The sequence below is a fragment of the Grampus griseus genome, assembly GCF_964374135.1.
Source record: "Grampus griseus genome assembly, chromosome: 3".
Lineage (NCBI taxonomy): Eukaryota > Metazoa > Chordata > Mammalia > Artiodactyla > Delphinidae > Grampus > Grampus griseus.
Window position 1 is genome coordinate 114,234,150 of NC_139019.1, and position 25,482 is coordinate 114,259,631.

General features: G+C 44.2%; 1 protein-coding gene across 5 annotated transcripts in view; it reads right to left on the reverse strand.

Annotated features, from left to right (window-relative positions):
• The window catches only part of KLHL3 (kelch like family member 3), a 110,368-nt gene that overhangs the window by 18,311 nt on the left and 66,575 nt on the right, over window positions 1-25,482 (reverse strand). For all 5 annotated transcript variants that reach the window (XM_082652129.1, XM_082652128.1, XM_082652130.1 and 2 more), the window contains 3 exons: window positions 16,860-16,976; window positions 13,038-13,187; window positions 33-150 (listed from right to left, as the gene is read on the reverse strand). In XM_082652129.1, the coding sequence (XP_082508255.1) occupies window positions 33-150; window positions 13,038-13,187; window positions 16,860-16,976 (385 nt within the window). The remainder of the gene's footprint in view (window positions 1-32; window positions 151-13,037; window positions 13,188-16,859; window positions 16,977-25,482) is intronic.

Consider the following 25,482-nt stretch of genomic DNA (forward strand, 5'->3'; position numbering starts at 1 on the left):
CAGCCTGCACACCGGGAGGCAGTGCGGCTCACCTGCTCTGCATCTCCTGGAGGGGAGCTCAGCAATCTGATCCCACCGGTCCTCCTCAAAATCATAGCACTCCACACTGCGGATGGCCTTGGGTGCCTGGCCGCCAACCACGATCATGACCTCCAGAAAGACAAGTGGACATTAGCTGGGTCTCCCCAACATCCAGATTCATGGGTCATCAATCCCTGTTACGTCCACATGCTCACTGCCCAGGGTCCGTGGATGATCTGAGATGCCAGTTTACAGAGCTACGTACGTGAAGGTGCTGTCCCTAATCACCAACAGGTCTGAACATTCAAGAAAAGTCTAACGAGCATCTTCCCACAGAAACACAACCATAAAGTCTACGTTTCCCAAGTGCCCCTGCTCAGGGCTGTGTTGGGGGTATAGCCACTTGGGGCATCTTCTGCAATCTGAGTGTCCTTAAGCATTGGGGGCAAGGGGACTAAATTTTAAATCAAAATAAAATATTCCCATATATATATCAAAATATGCATATATTCCGGAATAGAGTACAGAATTTGGATGCATTTTAAGATAAAATTTATTCAAAAATATTTCTGAATGCATAGATTATAGGGAGCACTTATTCACTGCAGTATGGGAAAAAATTTGTAAAACACAGCTTTGTGGTGGTCACCACAAAAATGCATGTAACTGATGATGTACTGAAAACACAGTGCTATAGTGTTATTTCCACAAGTAAGGTAGTAGCTACCACAGCCAGTCATCTTGTGAAGTATGTTGTCATTTGTTTGTCACCACAACTCTGCAAGGTAGATATTATCGTCCACATTGACAGGTCAGGAAAGTAAAGCTCAGAGAACATAGGTAAATTGCCCAAGGTCACACAGCTAAGCGCAGCAGAAGAGAGACTGAGAGCCAAGTGCACCTAACACAGGAGTGAGTGCAGCCCCACCTGTCTCCTGCTCCAGAGACAGGGTCTATGCCAGGACAGCTCACTACACCGTGTTTTTCAAACTGCAGGTCACATTTCATTGGTGGGTCACTAGATCAATTTAACGGGTTTCAACCAGCATACTTTTTAATAGAACAGCACAGAAAATATAGTACGGATGTTATTTCATGAAATATTTGTTCTGGTTATACACACATGTATGTATCTCCTAGAGAGCAATTTAAACACATTTCTTAGCGTAGGATGTAGTATTTTAAAAAACAATGAAAGCCACTGTTCTGCCTGCAGCAACAGAACTTCAGCAGTTCACTGTGGTATCCCCATTGCTGTGACTTTTGTCATGTGTTATTAATAAATAAAAATTAAAGCACCAAAGTTAACAATAGTTTACATATGTCAGTAAGTCTACAAATTCATGGCTGTCGCCACAATGACTTCACTCTCACTCACTCATTCCAAATTGCCTTCTTAAGTGGAGAGAAAGGGATAAAGTCACAGGCAGACAATCAACGTAAGTCACAGGATCTTCTCATTATCTGTGGCTTGTCTTATTTACCACAATGGTTCTCAAACTTCAGTGTGCATCAGAATCCCCTTGAGGGCTTGCTGAGACACAAATTGCTGGGCCCTACCCCACAGAGTTTCTGATTCAGTAGGTCTGAAGCAGGACTGAAAATATGCATTTCTAACAAGTTCCCAGTTGATGCTGATGCTGCATTTCCAAGAGTCATACTTTGACAACTCCTGTTTTAACCCACAAACATAGAGATTTCCTGATGATGTACCATCAACCATTTCTGCCGTTATAATTATCACAGTGATCCCTGCTTCCCTGCAAAGCATTTCTGGGGAGAAAAGTGATCATCAAAATCTGTGAGTGCAGCTGAACATTATCCACCATATAGGGAGACAGGTATAGGGCTGACAATCATTGCTCAAGATCAATTATTTATGACCCAAGATTCTAGATTCAGGCTCACCTACTGCCCATGTGGGTGGTCACTGGTCATCAGAGTTAGTCTATAGCGCTTCTGTGACCGAATGTAAGTGACCAATGTTCAAAAACTCAGAATTCCGTTCTGACCTCTGGAACATGCCAAAGGAACCCAGGACACATAGTCCAGACTTAGAGCTGTTGGTGCCTGCATAAATAAATGTTCTGCATTTGACTTTCCTCTGCTCAGAAGGTCCACTGCCCTGTGTCAAGAGCAGCCCTTTTCAGAGAGATGCAGAATTCTACATTCCTTCCCATCTGTAATTCTTTGCTTAGATAGGCATCCATGAACAGTTCAAGGGGGATGTTAATGAACACAGCCTCTTGGCAAACGTCAGACAATGCCCAACTTATTCCTCCAGGGCTGAATGACCCGCATTCAAAAACATACCTAGAACTTGTACTGTCTTTCTGGTTTTGAGTTGGTAAAGTTGAAATGAAGTCAAACCGTTACAAGGATTTTCTTTGAAATCTGATTTTGGGGCTAACTGGGAATAAAACTAGTTTTTAGTTTTCTTTCTGCAGTGACATCAAGTACCCAACACCCTCTCCTTGAAACACTCTTCCCTCATCTGATCCCCCCCAACAACTGCTTATCTTTCAGGTCTCAGTTTACACGTCACTTCCTCCAAGAGGACCTCTCTGACCTCCAAAGCTGAGTTACAGGTCCTTCTCTGAGAACACATATGCCCTGGGTTCTCCCACTAAAAGTGCCCCATGTTGTGCTGTAACTGTCCAGTAACCTTGTCTCCCTTCTAGACAGTGAGCCCTGCCAGCGCAGAAAAATGTACCTGCCTCAATCACCAAGATAACCCTAGGGCCCTAGGGTACCAGGTAAAAGTGATGACTCAAATATTTATTTGGAATAAAGAATAAATGAATAGTAAAGACCACATGCAAAGAGTTAAATGAAAAAATACATAGTTACAGGGCTTCCCTGGTGACACAGTGGTTAAAAATCTGCCTGCCAACGCAGGGGACTCGGTTTCAAGCCCTGGTCCAGGAAGATCCCACATGCCGTGAAGCAACTAAGCCCGTGCGCCACAACCACTGAGTCTGCGCTCTAGAGCCCATGAGCCACAACTACTGAACCCACGTGCCACAACTACTGAAGCCCGCGTGCCTAGAGCCCGTGCTCCGCAACAAGAGAAGCCACTGCAATGAGAAGCCTGCACACCTCAACGAAGAGTGGCCCCCACTCGCTGCAACTAGAGAAAGCCCGCACGCAGCAACAAAGACCCAACACAGCCAAAAATAAATAAATTAAATAATTTTTTTAATTAAAAAAAAATACACAGTTAAATAAAAAAAAAAACACACAAGCTAGAATGTCTCTTTCTTGGGTTAAAACATGTTAGATACCAGATTACAATTCTGGGGACAGAATTTGAGGAAAACAAACAAAAAGAGAAAGAGAGCTTTTCCCATCTTTTGACTCAACCACCAGAAGGCTGTTTATTCTTTGCATAAGCTATCAAGACCTCTTCTATAAACAAAAAAGGCGAAGCTTCAGGGGACTTAACCATGTCCCAGAAACCATCTTCCGCCAGGGTAGGGAGGTATATTCATACTGGAGAAAATCCAGCACTCATCTCTGAGAATTTTCATAGTAACACAGAAGCGATATTATAGAAATGCAAAAAATTTAATGTTAAAGTAAAACCTGCATAGAAAGACAAAAAAGATACAGAACAAGGTTTTCAAAATAAACTTGCCTTTGAGCTTATAAAACCACTGGTGAGAGACGACTTTTAAAATTCCAAACTTGTACAATAATCTGGGAAGAGCAATTATGAGGTTTCGTGGGGGTAGGACCATTGGTTTCTGAAAATGTAGAGGTAGCTCAAGGCAGAGGGAGGAGTAGGTATACTTTCTCCTTCTCTCGTAGACATGAGAAGTCCAATTTCTATGGCAGGTCTTACAAAAAACCATCATACAAGGAGCACTACGGTCATCACTGTGTAATTGTACAGCATAAAAAGAATACATTTCCTATCTTGACTACTAACAGATGGTTGTTTCCATAGATACCTGATTTTAGCAACCAATTAGACAAAAACGAGTATTCCCCAAAGTCTACATGTATTACATCTCTGAAACTGTAAACCTCCAGATACTCAAGTCTCTTCTTATCAGGGCAAGAAGAGACTTGAACCATTCTTTCTTGCAAGCCCACATTTGACATTTCCAGAAAAACTCAGGCCCAAAGACTTCAATAGGCATATTTCTTTCTTCCCCTGACATCCCTAAATCCCACTTTACTAAAGATGTGTAATGTCTTTAATAGAAATTACTGAGTCAAATCAGCTTATTAAATGATCACTATGTTTAACATTTATCCTTCAAGGTAACTCTGAGTAAGAACTACCGGTGGTCATATGAGAATCATAAAATACTAAAGAACTAGTTTCAGGCTAACAATTATGCTAGACCAAACATAACCTCATCACACTCAAGGACAGCAATGTACTTGGGAGCCCTGCAGGGCACCCAGGGTCCTGACCCCAGTCTCAGTCATCACTGTGTTAAAGGCTGCAGACCTCTTGGTGAGTGGAGAGTTCTGGGTGACACAACACTGGTGAGCCAGACTCAACTGTGTGGGACATGGCTACTGGACCACTCCCAAGGAAAACACTCTCATTTTAGAAAGTCAAATGGCCATTTACTTTAGGGACATTAGTGAGACCATGTAAAGACTACCTGAGTCCTTGGGAAGGAAATTTCACTCCCAGCATAACAAGATGTTTTTTAAAAAAACATTTAACACTGTTTCTTTCACTTGGATGAGTCTGAACTCCACCAGCGTGACTGTGTCAGTGCAGGCATGTTGGTCCCTCCTCACAACATGACAACTGCTCTGTGTCTGAGAGCCATCAGGTAGCAGAGACTAGCCAGGGGGAGGGCAGGAAGTGAACAGCGCAGAGCTTTCCAGCCCATTTGTGCATCAGGACCCTAACCCTAAGTCATTAGACTCGGCACTCAGGGGAGTGGAATGACCCAGGCTCTGCACACCTTGTTCATCAGGCAAGAGTAGAGTGTGTGTCCAAACTCTCTTCCATGACCGGTGAACTGGGCAGAAGGCAGGCCCAGCCAGTCGGTCCCTCGGGCCAGGGCAGGAAGCAAGAGTCTCTCTTACCCTGGTGCGTGGGGCCGCAGGGCTAACACCAAAAATTCATCCGAAGGAGCATGTCGAGGTCGAGGCAGAAGACTTGTCCCAGCAGGTTCTGAGCAACAGGTGCTCCAGGCAAGGACTGACAGCCAAGGTGCACGGACCACGAGAGGTGAAGAAGCAGCAGCGCGGGAGCAAGACCCACGGAGGAGAGCAGGAGTGGGAAACGGACTTTGGAGTCAGACACACCTGCGCTCAAATACCAGCCCCGTCACTAACTAGCTGTGTGAACCTGGGCAGGCACTTAACCTTGCCAAGCTCGCTTCCATCACCTAAAATATCAGGATAATAGGATGTTTCTCCCATGGGTGTCAGGAGGCTTAAATGATATAAAGCATTTAGCACAGCGTTCGGTAAACAGCACACAGTAAATGTTAACTTCTATTATTAGATCAACACCAGCATCATTACTACCATTTAAAGCAGCTGCTAAAACAGATTCCCAACAAATGGTAGAAAAGGACGCTTATGATCTGTGAACGGGAAAGTGAGCGCCAGTAATTCCAGGGATAATGACGGGGGGTTTTCAGGACCCCAGGGTGTTTCCCAGGGTCTTGCCTGGGTCCATTTAAAGGACCGAGATGCGGGAGGAGCAGTGTCCATCCATGGGCCTGGCCCAGGTGAGAAGTCATCCTACCCACCCTGCCAACAGCCTTGTTTCCAACACTGTCTTCTGAAGGCAGGACAGACCAACTCAGGAGGAAGCCACCCACTTCCAGCCCAAATGGCTTAATGGCTTTTTGGTGTCATTTTAAAGAGTTGAATAAAGATGTCAACTGCACTGAAATGACAGTGAAAAGTGCCAGATTCAGTACATCTCCAAAGGGTTTATTTGCATCTTCCCGGAACCTCATTTCTCTGCTGCCATCTGCAGCACAAGGTAATGCAGGAGTATCGTGAGTGGCTGGGAGTCAGCCCCTGGTTGTCCATGGCAACCCAGCCTCAGGGAAAGTGCTGGGTGGTGAACGTGTGGGAGCCCAGATGATGCTATTAGCTGTTCTGGCTTGAATATGTCAGTATGATCAATGCATATATGGCACAAGAAAAAAACACCCTTCTTAGCCTCTGCAGCTATCTCAAGGCAGAATCTTGTTTCTTTCAGGGAGGAGGTTTGGCTGGCAAACAGGTTCTCTGCTGAGAATTGCTGAGAACAATGTGCAAATCTCTCTCCACCCCTTTGTTTCTCAAAGTCAGCTCTGTCAGAAAGCCAACTTGGACTGAATTCATGAAAGCACAAGCCAGCTGGCCCTTGGAATTCCTGTGGCCACTCCTCCAAGTAGCCCCATTGTCTCTCAACGTCTCTTCTTCCTCCTTTTATTTGGCCACTTGTATATTTCTACCTTACTTTCTCAGAGGGACTTCTTAAAAGTCCTCAGAGGGTAGGAATCAGGTTTCTTTCTACCCAGTACTCAGCTAAAATGCTTTTGTGAAACGTGGAGGCAAGGTCTGAAGTCAGTCACCCTGGACTTAAATCTCAGCTTAGCTATTTACTAGCTGTGCTTCCAGATACATCGCAAATTCTTTGATATTCCTCCACTCAAGACATGGAACTTAATCACCACCCCCTCCCTTGAGTGTGGGGTAGACTTGCTGACTCGCACCCAGGAAATAAAATACAGCAGATGTGATGGGACATCACTTTGAGAGAAGGTTATTTAAAGACTACAGCTTCTGTCATGGGCGTGCTCTCTCATTCTTTTGCTGTAGAATCACTCACTCTGGGGAAGCCAGCTGCCATGTCATGAGGACACCCGAGCAGCTTATGGAGAGGCCTGTGGGGTGGGGAACTGATACCTACAAGCAACCACAAGCGTAAGCTTAGAATCAGATCCTCCCCAAACAAGCCTGGGGGTGACTGCAGTCCCAACCAGCAGCTCAACTACAACCCCACCAGAGGCCCTGGGCCAGGATGACCCAGCTAAGCCTTTCCAGGATCCCTGCCCACAGAAACTAAGATAACAAACGTTTGCTGTGTCAAGCCACCAAGGTTAGGGTAATCTGGAATGCAGAAACTAATACACGGCGAGTAGGTGACATAACCCGAGATCCAACTTCCCCATGTGTAAAAGGGGGATAACGACAATTTTGAAAATCTTATTAGATAATAAATGTAAATCACTCAGCTCAGCGCTTGGCACGTGCTCAGCAATTAGACCTGCTACTATCATCTTTGTGGGGTTAGTAGCATGTGATGGTCAAAAGCAAAGACTTTGAGTTGGCCAGACCTATAAAGAACTCTTACAACTCAATAAGTAGAAAATAATTTTTTAAATGGGGAAAGATTTGAACAAAGACTTCACCAAAGAAGACAAACAAATGGCAAATAAGCACATGAAAAGATGCTCAACATCATTAATCATTAGAGAAATGCACATTAAAACCACAGTGAGATACGACCACATACCTACTAGAATGGCCAAATTTTTTTTTAAATAGATAATACAAGGAGTGGTGAGACAGTTGAGTAACAAGAACTCTCATACGTTGCTGATGGGAAAGCACAATGGCACAGTCATCTTGAAAGACAGTTTAGCAATTTCTTAAAAAGTTAAACTTACAGTTACCATTCAGCCCAACAATCCTACTCCCAAGAGAATTTAAAGTATTTACCCAAGAGAAATTAAAATACTTGTCCACACAAAAATCTGTGAGTGAATGTTCAAAGCAGCTTTATTTGTAATAGCCAAAAACTGAACACCCAAATGTCCATCAGCCAGTAAATGGATAAACAAATTACAGTCCATCCATACAATGGAATATTCCTTAGCAATATAAAGGAATTAACTCTTAATACATGCAACAACATGGATGAATCTCAAAAACATGATGCAAAGAGAAATAAGGCAAGATCAAAAGGCTACATATGGCATAATTACAATACATTTATGACATTCTAGAAAAGAGAAGACTGTAGGGACAGAAATCAGATCAGTAGCTGTCAGGAGCTGGGGGTGGGAGAAGGCGCTTGACTACAAAGCAGCACAAGGGAAATTTTTGGAGTGATTAAAATATTCTATATTTTGATGAGGATGGTGGATATATGACAGCATGCATTTGTCAAAATTCATCAAACTGCATCCCTTTTTAAAAAGAGCAAATTTTACTGTGAATAAATTATTGTACCTCAATAAATAGGAATTTTAAAAAATATGGGATGTTGATAATGAGGAAAGCTACGCATGTGTGGGGGCAGAAGGTATATGGGGAATCTCTGTACCTTCCCCTCAATTTTTAAAAAAATAGTTATTGGGGCTTCCCTGGTGGCGCAGTGGTTGAGAGTCCACCTGCCGACGCGGGGGACACAGGTTCGTGCCCCAGTCCAGGAAGATTCCACATGCTGCGGAGTGGCTAGGCCCGTGAGCCATGGCCGCTGAGCCTGCGCGTCCGGAGCCTGTGCTCCACAACGGAAGAGGCCACAACAGTGAGAGGCCCGTGTACCAGAAAAAAAAAAAAAAATTTATTTATTTATTTGGCTGCGCCACATCTTAGTTGCAGCCCACAGGATCTTTGTTGCTGCATGCAGGATCTTCATTGTGGCACAGGAGATCTTTAGTTGCAGCATGCAGGATCTTAGTCCCTGACCAGGGATTGAACCCAGGCTCCCTGCACTGGGAGCGTAGAGTCTTAACCACTGGACCACCAGGGAAGTCCCCCCCTCAATTTTGCTATGAATCTAAAACTGCTCTAGAAATATAAAGTACTAACTTAAAAAAAAAGAAGTAAATGTATTAGAAATGCATCTCAATGAGATGAATGAGATATGATAGAGCTTTAATTAAAGAATATTTTGATGCGAAAGAAAAAAAAGAAAGATGAAGAGAAGGAAGGAAGGGAGGGAGGGAGGGAGGAAGGAAGGAAAAATAGGGAGAGGGAAGTAACAAGAAAGAAAAGAGAAAAGAAAAGGAAGAGAAAGAAAAGAATCTTTTTTTATCTGCCACCAAAACGTGAAAACCTGTCCCTGAAGGCAGTTTGGTACAAGACTTTGGAGTGGAACAGACCTTGTTCAAACCCCAGCTCTGCACTTACTAGCTGTATTACTGGGCAAGTTACTTAACCTCTCTGATTAAACTCTGTAAAGTAAGGATATGACTAGCACTGGCCTATTATTATCATGATTTAAAGAGATAAGGCACAGTCCATAATCCTCAAAGTGACAGCTCCCCTCAGCACACCCCACTCCTCAAACCCACAGTGGAGATCTTGTTAATTCAAGTGCCCACACAATGGTGACAGGAGTAGAGGCTGAGAAGCAGCATGGACAATATAACCTTAAATCATTTAAGGATTAAAGCTGGGGGAACAATGAGGCAAAGAGCAGCAACGCCTTTTTTTAAATTCCTTCAACAGATTCAAAGGAAGTCATGGTGCCAGTCGCCTGCAGAAGGCCATGTGCTCAGAAACCTAAACATTTTCATTTGGAAAATAAATGGTTCCTAAGGAGTAGAGGCGACAGGGGGACAACTTTGGCCTCCTGAAACAGGGGGTGGACCCTTCTCAATTATAGAATCAATATCTGGGAAGGGACACAAGGTATGTTGCAGAGGTGGGGAGCGGGGGGTGGGGGGAGGGTTGTCTCAAGCATGCTTAGTCCAGGCTCAGATACAAACTTGGCTTTGATTTTCAAAACTGTCTTTTCATGGGTGTGTGCTGTAAAAGCCAGACATGGAGCCTAGAAAAGGAGAGGCCACTGGGTAGGGTCACCACACAAAGAAAATGGGCCAGCTCTGCACCATTTCCTTAGCTCCAGAATACACTCCCCAGGAAAAGACGTCATTAACCTGATATTAGATAGGATGAGAACCTCAGTTTTCAAAGAGAAAAGTCACAGACAAGCAATAAGGCCAGCTGAAAACCCGGGATATAAAAAAACCACCTGCACACAAAACAACAGTGCACCTTAGAATCAATATTCTCCAGACACAAAGCTGGTAGAAATTTAGATCATAATGAGGGTGATATTCAAGTCCATGGGAGAGAGAGATTATTTAATAAGATAACTTTGAGGCAACAGCCTCATGATCTGCAATACAAATAAACCTGAATTCCTACCCTCACTCTTTACACCAAAACAAATTCTAAGTGCATCAAAGATTCAAACATAAAACAGAAATCATAAAAGTACTTGAAGAAAACACAGAGTATTTTTTTTTTAAAATCTCAGAGCAGGGAAAACATTTCTAAGCAAAACCTAAGCTATAAAGCAGAAGATAGATTAATTTGACTACTTATTATTTTTCGGGATTCAAAATGTTACAAACAAGTTTAGAGACAAACTACAAACTAAGAAAAAAATATGTAAAACACATACAAGGGCCTAAACTCTTTAAAAAGAGCATGTAAAAACCATTAATTTAAAAAATACAGTCTAACAGAAAAATGGGCAAAGGACATGAACAGGGAATTTCCACACCTCCCAAATATACAAATGCCAATAATCCTTTGAAACCAAGATTAATCTTACTCACAATTAAAGAAATGCAAACCAAAACAAGATGCCATCTTTTAAAGGATATTTGACACATATATGTTTAGATATTTTAAAAAATGGAAATTATTGCAAGGCCCATCAATAGATGACAGTTACATAAATAATAGCACATAAATATAATTAAATGCCATGCACCTATTACAATTTAAATGATGTTTTTACCCATAGTGATAACATTGAATGCAGTCTGTAGCATCTGGTTGAGTAAGAGAAAAAGATTTCAATCTGTGTAGCAAGAGTCCATTTATCTAAAAGTGTACAGTTTGACCTATTTGTGAATAAGTGCACAGAGATACATCTGGAAGAAAATTCATCAAAATGATAGCAGTGACTGTCCCTGGGTGGAAGGATTTCATGTGATTTTTACTTTATTTTGAAATCCTTTTAATAATCTACAATGAGCATACATTTCTATAATCAAAGAAAGCTAAGTTATTTTCATTTTGAAAAAGATGAAGAAGTTTTGATGCAATGTTCCAACAAAACAAAACGCATCGGGCTTCCCTGGTGGCGCAGTGGTTGAGAGTCCGCCTGCCGATGCAGGGGACACGGGTTCGTGCCCCGGTTCGGGAAGACCCCACATGCCGCGGAGCGGCTGGGCCCGTGAGTCATGGCCGCTGAGCCTGCGCATCCGGAGCCTGTGCTCCGCAACGGGAGAGGCCACAACAGTGAGAGGCCCGCATACCGCAAAAAAAAAAAAAAAAAAACGCATCAACATGCAATAAGGCAAATGGTCCCAGGGCTGAGACCCATGCCCTGTGGCTGACCCTCCTAGCTGGCACTGTGCAACAGGAGGCAGACAGGTAGGTAAAAATCAGGTTTACAAAGGTGGAGCAGGTACAGGATGGTAAGGGTTCAAGAACAGGTTTGGAGCGGGAGAAAGACTCAATTCAAAACCTGATTCCAGGGGGCTTCCCTGGTAGCACAGCGGGTAAGAATCTGCCTGCCAATGTAGGGGACAGGGGTTCGAGCCCTGGTCTGGGAAGATCCCACATGCCGCGGAGCAACTAAGCCCATGCGCCACAACTACTGAGCCCGCGTGCCACAACTACTGAAGCACGTGCACCTAGAGCCCGTGCTCTGCAACCAGAGAAGCCACCGCAGTGAGAAGCTCACGCACCACAACAGAGTAGCCCCCGCTCACCGCAACTAGAGAAAGCCCACACGCAGCAATGAAGACACAACGCAGCCAAAAATAAATAAATTTATTAAAACAAAACCAAAAAAACCCTGGTTCCACCACATTAGCTGTGTTTACTTTGGGCAAGTCAGTTAATCTCTCTGATCCTCAGTTTCCTCCTTCCTGAACTAGGATAACTGCCTCTACTTTCTATACGATATCTTCAGCTCACTGCTTGGCACACAGTAAGTACTCAATAAATGTCAGCTGCTTATATTATTATCTGGGACATTTGTAACCTTTGTTCACATTGCAACCACTATGTTCTCCATGATCTGGGGTCACAGAGCAGAGTGGAGAGAAGCAAACCTCGGAAAATCCAAATATCTGGTCTTGGACAACATGCTTCTCTAGCCCCGTGAAACCCTTCCTGGAAGCAGCAGGTGGGAGTAAGGCAGCCAACCGCAAAGAGGAAGAGAAGGACAAGGCAAGGAATCCCTGGGTGCTGCCTAATTGTAGTGGATGGGCCAACACGACTCATTCCTCTCCTCTACCCTTCCTCCTGGGTTGGCTGGGACCTCCCCCTAGACTTCATGTTAGGATCCTGGAAAGACGACTCGAATGCCAAGGTAGAAAGGCCTTGAGAGACCATCTAGTAGAGCATCCTTCATTCTACATGTGAGGAACCTGAGGACCAAGGAGGGGAGGGGACTTGCAGGGAACCAGAGAGCCAGTACCCAGCACAGACCTTCCATCATGGTGTCCCCTCCTACGCTCATCCTTCCCTCCCCCTGCCTGCCCCCTCACACGCTCTCATTTCCCCCATCTTTCCCCCACTTCCTTACCTGTAGGACTCCTTAAGGGCCCCTTTCTCCTCTGGCAGCCCTAATTGTCCTTTATGGCTCTGTGATGAGGGGAGAAACCAGACTAGGACTGTTCTGACTCAAAGAATGGCCTAGAAAGAGGACTGCTATGGCCATCACTACGTCAAGACCCACCCAGCTACTCCTCTGCTTCCAAAAGAAACAGAGCCCAAACCATGGTGTAAAACAGGAAGGGAAGAAGAAAGAGACCTGAGTTATTCACAATCCTTCCTGGTGACAGTGAAGGTTACCTTGAAACCCTTAGGAAAGGAAGACCCCGGAAGAGAGAGGTACCAGCAGATTCACGAGGAACCAGCAGACTCCATCTCCTAGGCGGTAAATACAACCGAGATGCAGGGCAGCCATGGGTGAGGAGAGACTTGGAGACAGGAGTACAAGGCCATTTTCCCAGATCACAGTTCCAACTCTTGGCAGTGACTGGGCTGGGGCTTACCTTGGGCAGGCTAACTGGAGTCCTGGGCTTCGTCCTTGGGTTTTTAATCAAGAGCCTCTGATCCAGAGGGAGAAGATGATATTTCATGGCCTCGATGAGGAAGTCCTTACAGGTGTTGTTATTCTTTATCAAAGCTTCTTCTTCAACTGTCTAGAGGTAATAACCCATAGGTGATCCTGGTGCAGAACTCGGCCCCATTTCCCAAGCCATCTCCCTGGGCTGAGTCATTCCTGTACTCTCATACTCATTCGTTCCCATACCACACCATCTCAGACCCTAAGACAAAGGTCCACAGAGTTACAGCTTAGTGCCCACCTCCTGCATCTCAAGAGAACAATGGAGCAGGTGATTAAGCTCTGGCATCAAGCAGGCAGGGATACAAATCCCAGCTCTACCACTTAACTCCTCTGATCCTCAGTTTCCTCATCTGTAAGATGTAAGATGGGCATATTAAAGTCCCCCACAACCTCATAGGTTGTGTTTGTTTGTTTGTTTATAGGCTTAACGAGATTATGCAAAACAAAGACAACTGATTGTCCCTAAAGCTTCTTTCCACATGCCTTCTGGTTAGAATGTATTATAATGTTTAAGGCAAATGGCCAGATATTTGAGAGAAGGAGAGGGAGGGAAAGAGGAAAACGGTGGGATGCATCGGCCAACCTTTGGAGGCACTGGGTATAATAAGGTGATATTCAAGAAGAAGAATTCATATTCATTATCTTAGAGTGCAAGCCTCAGGGAGAAGTGTCCAGTGAGGCACTCTCCAACAAAGCAGTGGTATCAGAGCAGAAAGAATGTCCTACACAAAAGTCCCACCAACTGACCTCCACTTGGACTGCATCTAAGCTGGGGCTGTGGCTTCTTCATGCCTTATTCTAGAGCCAAGGACTTAAGCAGGTGCTCAGCAAGTGTGGGCCTAAATATTTCATAAGCAAAGCTAAGGATGAACCATGCTGGTACTCTGACTCTCAAATCTCCACCCTTGGGCACAGGTCAGATTGCTACGTGGCATAACTGTAAGGGGTAGTGTGGTCTTCAGAGGCTACTTCATGTCTTCTTTGCTGGAGTGTTTGGGAGCTGTTGGCAAGGTCAATTCCATTCAGCAGCTAACGGTGATTGAATGTCTCCTGGCTGGGCAGCTCAGTGCTGGACCCCGGGGAGAAAATGATGCACAAGACAAGGGTTCTGACCCAGAGGCCCTCAGGTCCAGTCAGAGAATGAGAAGGGCCTCCCCACCTCAATTATCTCAGTCCTCGAGCTGTCATGCACAGGCCTGGCTGAGCCGCTCCTGGGTCCCCCACCTGTAACTAGGAATGGGAATGCGGCCAGGGCCATCACCTGCTGGGTAGTGTTGGAGATGGCAGGAAAAGAAGGATCAGTGAGGGTGCCTCTGTTACCTCTGGACACCTCCTTCCCCACAGACTATCCCCAGGGACACTCCGTTTTCTTGGAAGGTTTTTTTCCCTCCTACTGAGGGATTGAGGCAGGTAGGGACAAATCATAAACGTTTGGGGTCAGTTAAAAATGAAAAAGGGTAGGAGAGGATCTCTTTAAAAGCTTGGGAAGAAGGAAAAATGCATGAGTAGCTACTTCTCCCAAAGAACTCATTCGGCTTGAATGAAAAGCTCCCTGAGAGAGTTAGTACTTCATGGGTACAGAGTTTCAATTTGGGATGATGAAAAAGTTTTAGAAATGGGTATGGTTGTACAGCACAGTGAATGCAATTAATGCCACTGAACTGTACACTTAAAATGGTTACCATGATGAAGTTTATATTGTACATATTTTATCACAAGGACAAATTTTTAAATAAGATATGGCATGTTATACACTTGGCACAATATTTGTAAATATTTAATAAAAGCCTAAAAAAAGGTTAGCTATTAAAAGAAAACAACAACAACAAAACAACTCCCCCAGAAGTCAGTGTTGGTACAGGTCTTCCCAGAGCTTTCCTTCCTCTCAGCCTCCTCCTCTACCATCAGCCATCCCCAGTGGTTAGACTAGTTTGACGTTTCAAGGTCAAATGAATGGTTTTTTGGGGGGAGGGGGTTGTTGTTGTTTTTTAACATCTTTATTGGAGAAAATGAGTGTTAATGAAACATCTCCTTCCAGAGGTGTTCTGAAAAAAAAAGTCCCACACAACAGTTCTCATGCACATTGTCTCTGAGCTCCTCCTTCTCCAGATCTAAACCTGACCTTGCCCTAATAACCCAGGAACTATTTCCTAAAGTCTTCATTAAATTTCCATTGTGGGTACCTGACGGAGGTTGTGCGCAGGGGTATCTGAAGCCCCTTTAGCTTTCTTCGGAACCCAAGTCCACAAGCCGCCCTTCCTCCTTGTGAAAGTGAGACTGCGCTGGAGGCCAGGTGTCCGCCTTCACCAGTGGTCAGGCCCCACTCAGGATAGTGGGAGGTTTGGCTCTGACACGGGGAGCTCAGGTGGGTTCGGTGCCTCTGCTGAGGGGGCCTCTCCTACACGAAGGATGTGCGGCCACCAGGTGGCAGTGGTACCATCCAAAGTGTAAAACGCAGGACATGTATGAAGGCTTGAGAATATACGCCCCGGCCCCTGAGAAGAGGGCTGAGGTTCAGAGATTCAGAGACCATTCCACTGACTCCTGAGGCCTGTGATCAACAGCACCACAAGATGAAGACTATAAGTGCTGGTAAGGATACTCTCTCTCGCTACTACCAACGGTAGCAGTGGTCGTGAAGACCATAGAGACATCACTGAACACAGGGTTGTAGGCTTTTACATGGTTTATCTCATTCTATCCCCAAATGACCCTATAAGGGCAGGGGCTATTTTCACCAGATGAGAAGACAGAGGCTTAGCAAGGCTGAGGATTCGCCCAGGGTCTTACGGTCAAGAAGTGACGGAGCTCAGCTGCTGGGCTGCTGAACCTACTCTTATCCCGGCTTCACATCTGCCATTCCTCCCAGGGACTTCTTGAGGACGGCTGAGGGCTGGCCTACTGCCTTGGCACTTGTTATTTGTCTATTTAAGTTTTATCCTCTGCCTGCCTGGAAAACATCTAATGCCACTGACACTACAAAGTTAAGTCATGTAAAATATACAAACAGAAGAGAAAGTATTAAAGGTGGCGCCTGCTTAGGGAAGGTGGGTGGTCTAGAGCCAGACAGACTTGGATTTGAATCCTAACTCTCCCACTTACTAGCTGGTGACTCCAGATAAATCCCAACCTCCGTAAGCCTCAAAGCCCGCATTTGTAAAAAGGGTATTTTAACCTCTGCTCACAGGGTTGTTACAAGGATTAAATGAGAAAATATGTGGCACCATGTTTTAGAGGAAGCAGACGCAGTATGTATTCCAGGCACTTGCGAAGAGCTGGTTTTTACAGTCCTGAATTGGGCCCCAAGTTGCCTAACACGAAGGCAAGAAGGGAACATAGAAACATGATGGAAATGACCCTTCTTGCTTCAGTTCTGTACAACAAAAACAGCTAATAACTTCTGTTGAACATGTGTCATCCCCAGCTCCATGCTAACACCTGAACCGCATCCTTACAGCTCCTTTGGTCCTCACAACAACCCTGCTGGGCTCTAGTATAATTTCCCTTCTAGGGAAAAAGAAACTGAGGCTTAAAGCTAAGAAGTAGAAGAGGAGGAACTAAACCTTAGTGTCTCATCCTCAAACCTTACACTACCATGCCTCACACTGAACCCAGTGGGTTGGTGCCCTCACTCCACAGAAAGGACCCAGGAAACTCACCACTCCATACAACCAGGGTTGCCCACTGCTACTCCTAGGAGGCCTGGGTGAGCAGGGAAGCGCTTGGTTCTTCACATAGCACTCACCTGGACAAGGTAATCCCTCGGTAAGAGAGGGAGACGGACGTGTTCCATCAGCTTTGCCATGTGCTCTAAACGGGTTTCTTTCTCATAATTGATCCATGAAATCACAGCTTCAAATACCTGTAAGGAAAATCAACATAGGTAACTTTTGCAAAGAGGCATTAACTTTAAACAGCTTTCAAACAACTTCCTCAACCTGAAAAAAGAAAGAAAAGTTACAAGTCATCCACAAAGGTGTTTAGGCTAATGTAAACACCTTTAAATTTAATACTTAAAATAAAACAAAAACACAAAGTCTCTACTATCTGACGTCAGAGAGTGCTCTCTCTCACACACACACAGGTACGCTAAGAAAAACCTGCTACCCCAAACACAGAATCATCAAGGTTCATCGCAAAACAAAAATCAATTCCAATAGTTACCTCAGGGTAGAAATACAGAGCAGTAACTGAACCAAATTTTACAAAGACCGTCCAAGAGGACCAGAAGCCCTGGGGGCAATATCATCATACCCATCACACACCCCCGTCTCTTCATCTATCTCCCATGTTCATTTAATGCAGAATAAAAACAATAAAGATATCCTCTGCAAAAGCTGGCTGTAATGGTGAATGTGACACTGAATGACAGAAAATGGCAAAAATTTCTCCTTGGGTCAAATCTCTCCTTTGAGGAGAGATTTCATTTCTATACAAATCAAAATGGGGCTTCGAAGCAAAAAGGGGAATCTATGGTTTGGATGTTTGCCTTACTCAAGGTTAAGTTCAAATTCAAACTCTGTACCACCATATACACAGAGACACATAAACTTCAATGTTGGTAAGACAGCAGGGAAACCACCACTGTTAATGGAAACTTAACTAACGCGGCTTAAGAAGGGAAGGAAGAATTTGGCAATATCAATCAAAAATTCAAATGTGCATATCTTTGACCTAGAAATATCACTTCTAGAGCTCTAGTCAACAAAAACATTCACAAAAGTGGTGCAAGAATATGTGTTCCAAGATGTTTGCTGCAGCGTTTTTGTAACAGGATAAAAAAGGAAACAACCCAAAATCCACTAGTGGAGAAATTATTAAACTAGTATCGATACCATGGGATATTTTCAGCTCTTAAAAAACAATAATAACAATAACAAGTAGTAATAAGACAAAACACTTTCTTGCGCCAGAAATCAAGAAAGTGCTCAAAGATTAAGGGGGACACGACGAACAGACACAGAGCGAGCTAGATGGCGCTTTTTCACTGCCGACGTCTGGGACAATTTAAACATCAAAAAGAAGAATGAAGAAATCAGTTCTGCGCTGACTGGGAAGGGGCCAAAGGAAACTTCTTCTGGTAATGGATATGTTCTTTATCTTGATAGGGCAGGAGCTATGTAAGCACAGGCATTTGTCAAAATGAATCTAATTTTACACTTAATATCTATACATTTCACTGGGTGTAAATCGTACCTCAATTTAAAATACTTTTAGTTAAAAGAAAAGGATAGTAATGAATCATAACCCAAAGAATAAAAAAAGAGTCCATGAGTCCGTAAGGACACTTTAGAAAGTGTGGGAAGGGCTGCTCTTCCCAGAAAAATGTCTTCTAATAAGGTAAAAGGGATGACAGAATAAGAAAAACATTGTTTTGCAACCACCAATGTAATAACTGATTCAGCAAAGACCGTCCATAGATGCTGAAATCATTGGGTGAAAAGTTGTTGGGAAAAAAGATATTCACGGTTCTCAAAGTGTCACCTGACAGATTACTTATTCATTACATGGGGAGAGTGGGGGTGCTTCAAACGGGTATATCTGACAGATACCACCTTTAACAAGTGGTCAAAGTCAGCACCACTAATAAATAGGACAAATTTATATTATTGTGTTAGCCAAAAAGTGCCTTCGGTTTTTAAGTAAAAATAAAAGACACATTTTTCATTTTCACCAATAACTTTATTGAACAACATATTCACCGTTTTGTTCCACTACCTCCTGACATTTTTCAGGCAACTTCATAATTGCATCTTCCCAAAACTTTGTATCTTTTTGAGCAAAGAACTGTCCCAGGTGCCTTTCACAGTCTTCCAGGAAATTGAATTTTTTTCCATTAAGAGAATTTTGTAAAGACCTAAATAAATGGAAATCCGAAGGCGCACTGTCTGTTGAATATGTCTGATGAATCAGAACTTGCCAGCCAAGCTGTAACAGTTTCTGCCTTGTCATCAAAGAAACATGTGGTCTTGCATTATCCTGATGGAAGATTATGCATTTTCTGTTGACTGATTCTGGAGGCTTTTCGTTGAATGCTGCTTTCAGTTGGTCTAATTGGGAGCAGTACTTGTGAGAATTAATTGTTTGGTTTTCCGGAAGGAGCTCATAATAGAGGACTCCCTTCCAATCCCACCATATACACAACATCACCTTCTTTGGATGAAGACCGGCCTTTGGTGTGGTTGGTGGTGGTTCATTTCGCTTGCCCCACGATCATTTCCATTCCACATTATTGTACAGTATCCACTTTTTATTGCCAATCACAATTTGCTTTAAAAACAGAACGTTTTCATTACATTGGAGTGTAGAATCACATGCAAAAATGTGGTCAAGAAGGTTTTTTTCACTTAATTTATGTGGAACCCAAACATCAAAGCGATGAACACAACCAAGCTCACGCAAATGATTTTCAACACTTGATTTGGGTATTTGAATAAGTCAGCTCTCTCCCACGTAATACAACATTGATTGTTCTCAATTAATGTCTCAATTTGATCTCTATCAACTTCAACTGGTCTACCCAACCGTGGAGCATCATCCAGCGAGAAATCTCCAGCACAAAACTTCACAAACCACTTTTGACACGTTCGATCAGTCATAGCACCTTCTCCATGCGCTGCACAAACCTTTTTTTTGCGTTTCGGTTGGTTTTTACCTTCCTTGAAATAAGAAAGCATAATATGCTGAAAATGTTGCTTTTCTCCTTCCATCTTCAATATTAAAATGGCTACACAAAAATTCACCAATTTTGATGTCTTCTTTTTTTTAATGCATGCAAATATGACAGCTGTCACAATACAATCTAACAAAATTGTTTCAAATGAAGTTAAAGACAACTAAGTGGGACTTCCCTGGTGGTCCAGTGGTAAAGAATCCGCCTTCCAATGCAGGGAATGTGGGTTCGATCCCTGGTCAGGGAACTAAGATTCCACATGCTGCAGGGCAACTAAGCCTGCGTGTCACAACTACTGAGTTTGTGTGCCTCAACTGGAGAGCTTGCGTGCCACAAACTACAGAGCCCACATGCTCGGGAGCCCGAACGCTACAACTACAGAGCCCACGCATCTTGGAGCCCGTGTGCCACAACTAAAGAGAGAGAAAAAAACCCACATGCCACAACTAGAGAGAAGCCCACGCGCCGCAGCAAAGAGCCCACATGCTGCAATGAAAGATCCCGCATGCCTCAACAAACATGCCATGTGCCACAACCAAGACCCGATGCAGCCAAAAATAAATTTTAAAAATAAATAAATAATAAATCTTAAGAAAAACAAAAAACTAAGTGCTACTAGAGCCATCTTATGGAAAAAACCGAACGAACCTTTTGGCCAACCCAATACATTCCTGAATGTGATTTAATGAGAGGGAACCAGCATCCCCTAGGTAGTATTCTTTCTAAAATGTTTAACCTGAATCTTATAGTGAGGAAACAATCAGACAACTCCATGTGTGGAACACTCTACAACACAGGTGTCCTGCATTCTTCGAAACTGTGAGCATTATGAAAACCACTTAAAAAAAAAAAAGGCAGGGAGATAGTTCCAGATTAAGGGGACTTAGAGACATGAGAACTAAATGGGAGGCATGATCCTTGTTTGAATCATGGATTAAAAAGAAACAACCATGAAAGACTTTTTCTGAGACTGTTAGGAAATTTGAATGCTGACTAGATATTTCTTTGGTATGATAATGGTTTATGGCTAGAAAAGGGAATTTCCTTGTTCTTAGGAGGTGCAAGCTAAAATACTTAGGGGTAAAGTGTCATGATGTCTGCAATTTACTGCCAAATGGTTCAGCAAAATAAAAGATTAAATAGAGAGAGAGAGAAAGAGAAAGCCAGTGAAGCACAACGTTAACAAATGGTGAATCTAGGTAAAGAGTATATGAATGTTCATTCTTTCCAACTTTAGTATAGGTTTGGAATTTTTCAAAATAAAAAGTGGAAGGGAGAAGAAAAGGACACAACCAAACTGGTGTAAATGATTTTCAGTGCTTGATTTGGATATTTTGAGCTATGTCAGCTATCTCCCGCGTGGTATAACGTTGATTGTTCTCAATTAATTTCTCGATTTGATCTCAATCCTACAACAAAATTTACAATTTCAAAATTCAAAGTTGAAAGCTATATCTCCCGGGGTGGGTAAAAAACCTCCAATTTTTCTTACCCTAACTATATTTTTGTGTGTATTGATATGTTAATAATGCTTTGGCCCTATTTCCTAAACATATACTTAAGTCAGGCTAAGCATACTCAGATTGAACAAGATATCAGGAAGGAATCCGTCAGAAAGGGAAGGGAAGGGAAGAGAGATGAGTGGAATGGAACAGAAGGGAAGGAGCAGTATGTATGTATAGTTTGCTACCATTTCTATATAAAATAACCTATATGTGTACAAACATAGACACACCATGGAAATTCTTGTCTAGTTCATTTTTTTTTAATTATTAACTGTCACAGAGCTATGTGTCTCACCCTTATCACATTATTTTGTAAACAGTTGTGTGTTTCTTCAAGTAGCCCTTAAGATCCCTGAAACAGGGACCTTGTCTTACTTGCTGGCGCATAACACACACTCAAATATGTTTTAATGAATGAATGGACAAATGAGTTCAGAATAAGCACATAAGCAGGCTGGAACAGACAGCAGGACTGGGGAAGCAGAGGCTGGTATCTTGGTGGGGAGGGCAGAGCCAGGCCACAGACCAAAGGATGCTGGAGACTCCTTGCTTTTGCTGTGTTAGGAGATGAGCAGCCATGGTTCTGTCCTGCCCTGCACTGTGGTTACCCACACTTCCTTCCACTTCCCTTTACTGGACTGTAACTCTTGCAGGGTGAGAAGTATACCAGCTCTTTCTCTGCACTTCCTGCCGCTGAGCACAATGCCAGGTGACTGGTTGAGAAAGCTTTCATGAAGAATGAACTGCAAGGCCTTGAGTAGGTAGGATTTACTGATCACGCCCTTCCCTGTCAACCAGCTTAGTCTTTGCTATAAAAGCTGCAAAGCAGGCTGAGTCTAATGACGTTGATATTTAACCTTATCTTTATTTTTGGCTTGACTTGTCTAACTGGTTCCACTCAGTTGCACTGTTTACCTACTCAGCTGTGAAAGCCACAGCACTCGGCAGCAACGGTGACCTTCTCAGCAGTTAGAGAAGGCCGCATATTTTTTTCATTTAGACGTCATGCTTGGAAAATAAGCAAATAAACTTCCAACTAGCCTATGTGCCTAAAATCGCTCCCAACGGCCCCTGCCGTCAAAGGACTGGCCAAGGCAAAGGGGCAACAGGTAGCAGCAGCAGCAGTTCATGTCCATGCTGTGTCAGGCCCTGAGCCACACTCCCCAGAGACACTGTAACCATGGACTCTCCTGACGGCCACTGAGTAGACACTCCTGCCCCTTATTGACTGACTCATCCAAGTCCAGAGGCAGAAAGCAGCAGGGCTGGGCCCACACAAGCCCATCTCCAGGGCTCAGGCTCTTACCCGTTATTCTCAGCAGCTACCCAGCTGGCAAACCTCAGCCAACAGGCCACATGCACCTGTTTTTGTAAATAAAATTTCCCTGGAACACAGCCACACTCACTCATGACAAATCATCTATGGCTGCTTTCACACTTCAACAGCAGAGCTGAACTGAGACTCTGTGGCCCACAAAAGCCTAAAATATTTACTGTCTAGCCCTTTAAAGGAAAACTGTGTCAACCCCTGGTCTGTAAAATCTAAGCAGAGACCCTGTGGCCTCAATCATGAGACAGGGTGATGTCTACTCAGATGAAAATACTTTTCATGGGCCCCAGGATGAAATAATTGGCTGCCCACACGGCATGCTTAGGGTTTCACTTTTAGACAAAGAAATAGCATCATTTCCTCACCGCTTCATGTTCCAGAACCAATTTCTTGAGTGCTACGAGGTTGCTATGTGGAAAGGAGATGGAGGAAATTGGATTTCATCGTCCTCGGGTCACACCTCCAACATAAGCACAAGCCTTGGCCAGAAAATACCAGATGAACCTGATCCTTCTACCCCACCCCCTAAGTCACTGAGACAGCCAAGCCAGATGTTCCCGCACACTGAGTAAAGGGGGGAGCCCACTGGCAAGGGGAAAGGTCCAACAGCTCACGGGATCCCAACCAGGGATTCAACCCGGGCCATGGCAGTGAAAGCCCAGAGTCCTAACCACTAGGCCACCAGGGAACTCCCAACAAGCTCTTGAACAGTAATGAGTAAGGGTCTCCCCATCGGGGTGGGGGTTCATTAATAAAGACCAGGGGCCTGGGTGGCAGATACAGTCACCTTCAAATCACAGAGCTGTCTATTGTCAATAAGCCTTAGTCTCCTCCTCTCCAAATGGCCTTGAGAGCCGTTGTATGCATTAGAAATGATATGCAAAACAGTATGCTGGGTAAAAGAAGTCAGGCACAAAAGCATGCACACACCAGGATTCCATTTATACAGAGTTCAAAAACTGGCAAAACTGATCTACTGAGAAGTCAGAATAGTAGCTTGGCGTCTCGGGATGGGGGGCAGTGACTGGGAGGAAAGGCCTGGAGCTCTGTTCCTTGATCTGGGTGCTGGCTTTGTGGGTGTTGCACTTTGTACAAAGTTGAACCGTGCACTTTGCATTTGCTCATGTCTCTGAGCTTACTCCAAGCTCACTTACTCCGAGCTTTTTTTCAACGATGTGTGAAATAGTCACAGTGAGCAGCCAAGATAGATTTTTGGTCCTAGCGTGGTGGTACTCCCGCCCGTCATAGGCACTTACTGAACTGTGCTCTCCAAAGGAGAGCAGTAAGAAGGGTAACACTGACTCAGGGGCCCAGGCCACATCATTGTCTGCAGGCTGAGGATTTGGCAACTCGAATGCTGACCTCAGAGTGTGGCAGGGCTGCCAACAGCTCGGCCTAAGCACGGGATGTACTTCTTTGGGCGCTGGATGATGCCTCAGCAGCAAGCACTGAAGCCCAGCCTACCGGCTGAGGAGCTCCTGCCCACACCCCAGACCGACCACCGGTGCTGGCGGGAGAGGCTAGGCATTCAGACAGGAGAGCCTGCAACACTAATGATCCCAGGAGACAAGGTCCAATCCCTTCCAGGAGATAAAATATCAGAATTTGTCCCCTGATGAGAGTTTTAGGAGATAAAAGTACATAAAAATGTGATCATGCAGAGAGAAACTAACCTGTTCTTCTCATTATAACACATACTTGGCACTAATTTAATTTTTTGAAGAAACTCAACCAATTCCTTCCTGACCTGTATCTAACATGTGGCCATTTCCCCGTTAGTTCTTACTCTGAGAAGCCTCAATAGTGTTTCATAAGAAGGCATGGAATTCTTGAGAAGTAGAAAGATATTTACCACCTAGGAAAGCAAAGATTCCGAAAAGTCCAATAACCAGCAACTCGGTGGCAAAACTGCAGTAGAACGCAGGAGTCATATCTCTTCTCCTTGCAGTGTGTTTGTCCTGGAAGGTTGCTTATCCTGCCCCTGGGTCAATGAGGCTGCCCATGGTGACAGCTGAACTTCGTGTCTCAAAGCGTATGCAAAAAACAGGCTTTCTGCTCACAGGGTTAGCTCTAACCCTGCGACACCTCCCATAGGAAAGAATCGGGTGCCTGGGAGGGGCTTGCTTCTCTGTGTTTTCCCTCTCACTGGGCAGGGGTAAGCAGGGGAGAGGGGAGGAAAGTCCTAACCAAAGAACTAGTGATTTTGTGATTCCTACCACATCCACTTGTCCTCTCTCAAACAACAGGAATTTTAAAACAAAAACCACACGGAGGAAAAACAGGAGAGAAAATGGCAAAGATCCATGCCTCCCTCCGACCTCTAGTTCCCACATTTCTCCTTATTCTCTGGAAAAATATTAAAATTATCCCCATAATATCAGCTGGCTCAGGGCAGAGCCCAGCCCCAGTCTGCCTCTTCACTCCCTCGGGGAACGTCTGCTGAGCACCTCCTAGTGCCTCCCAGGGCTCTGTATCAGGACTGTGTGTGACACAGAGATGGCTAAGGTACCCTCACAGCCCTCAAGGAGCTTGAGCGTAGTGAAGGGGATGAGTCGTGGGCAAAAGCAAGTGCTCTTGGTGGAAGAACAGCACCTGAGCCCTCAGAGAGGCCCAGATGGTGCTGGGGGTGCTGGCGACCCAGAGACAGCTACCACCTCAGCTCCTGCCTGGCACAGAGCCGCAGGTCACGCCAACCACCCAGACCAATATGGGACCCGGGAAGAGCTTCCCCTTGAGAAAGGCCCCAGTCAATGGTTACATGTATCACCTCATTTCATCCTCAGAAGAGCTCTATAAGATAGATACTACACTATCATTACCCGCCTTCACAGATGAGAAAACTGAGACTTAGGTTCTTTTA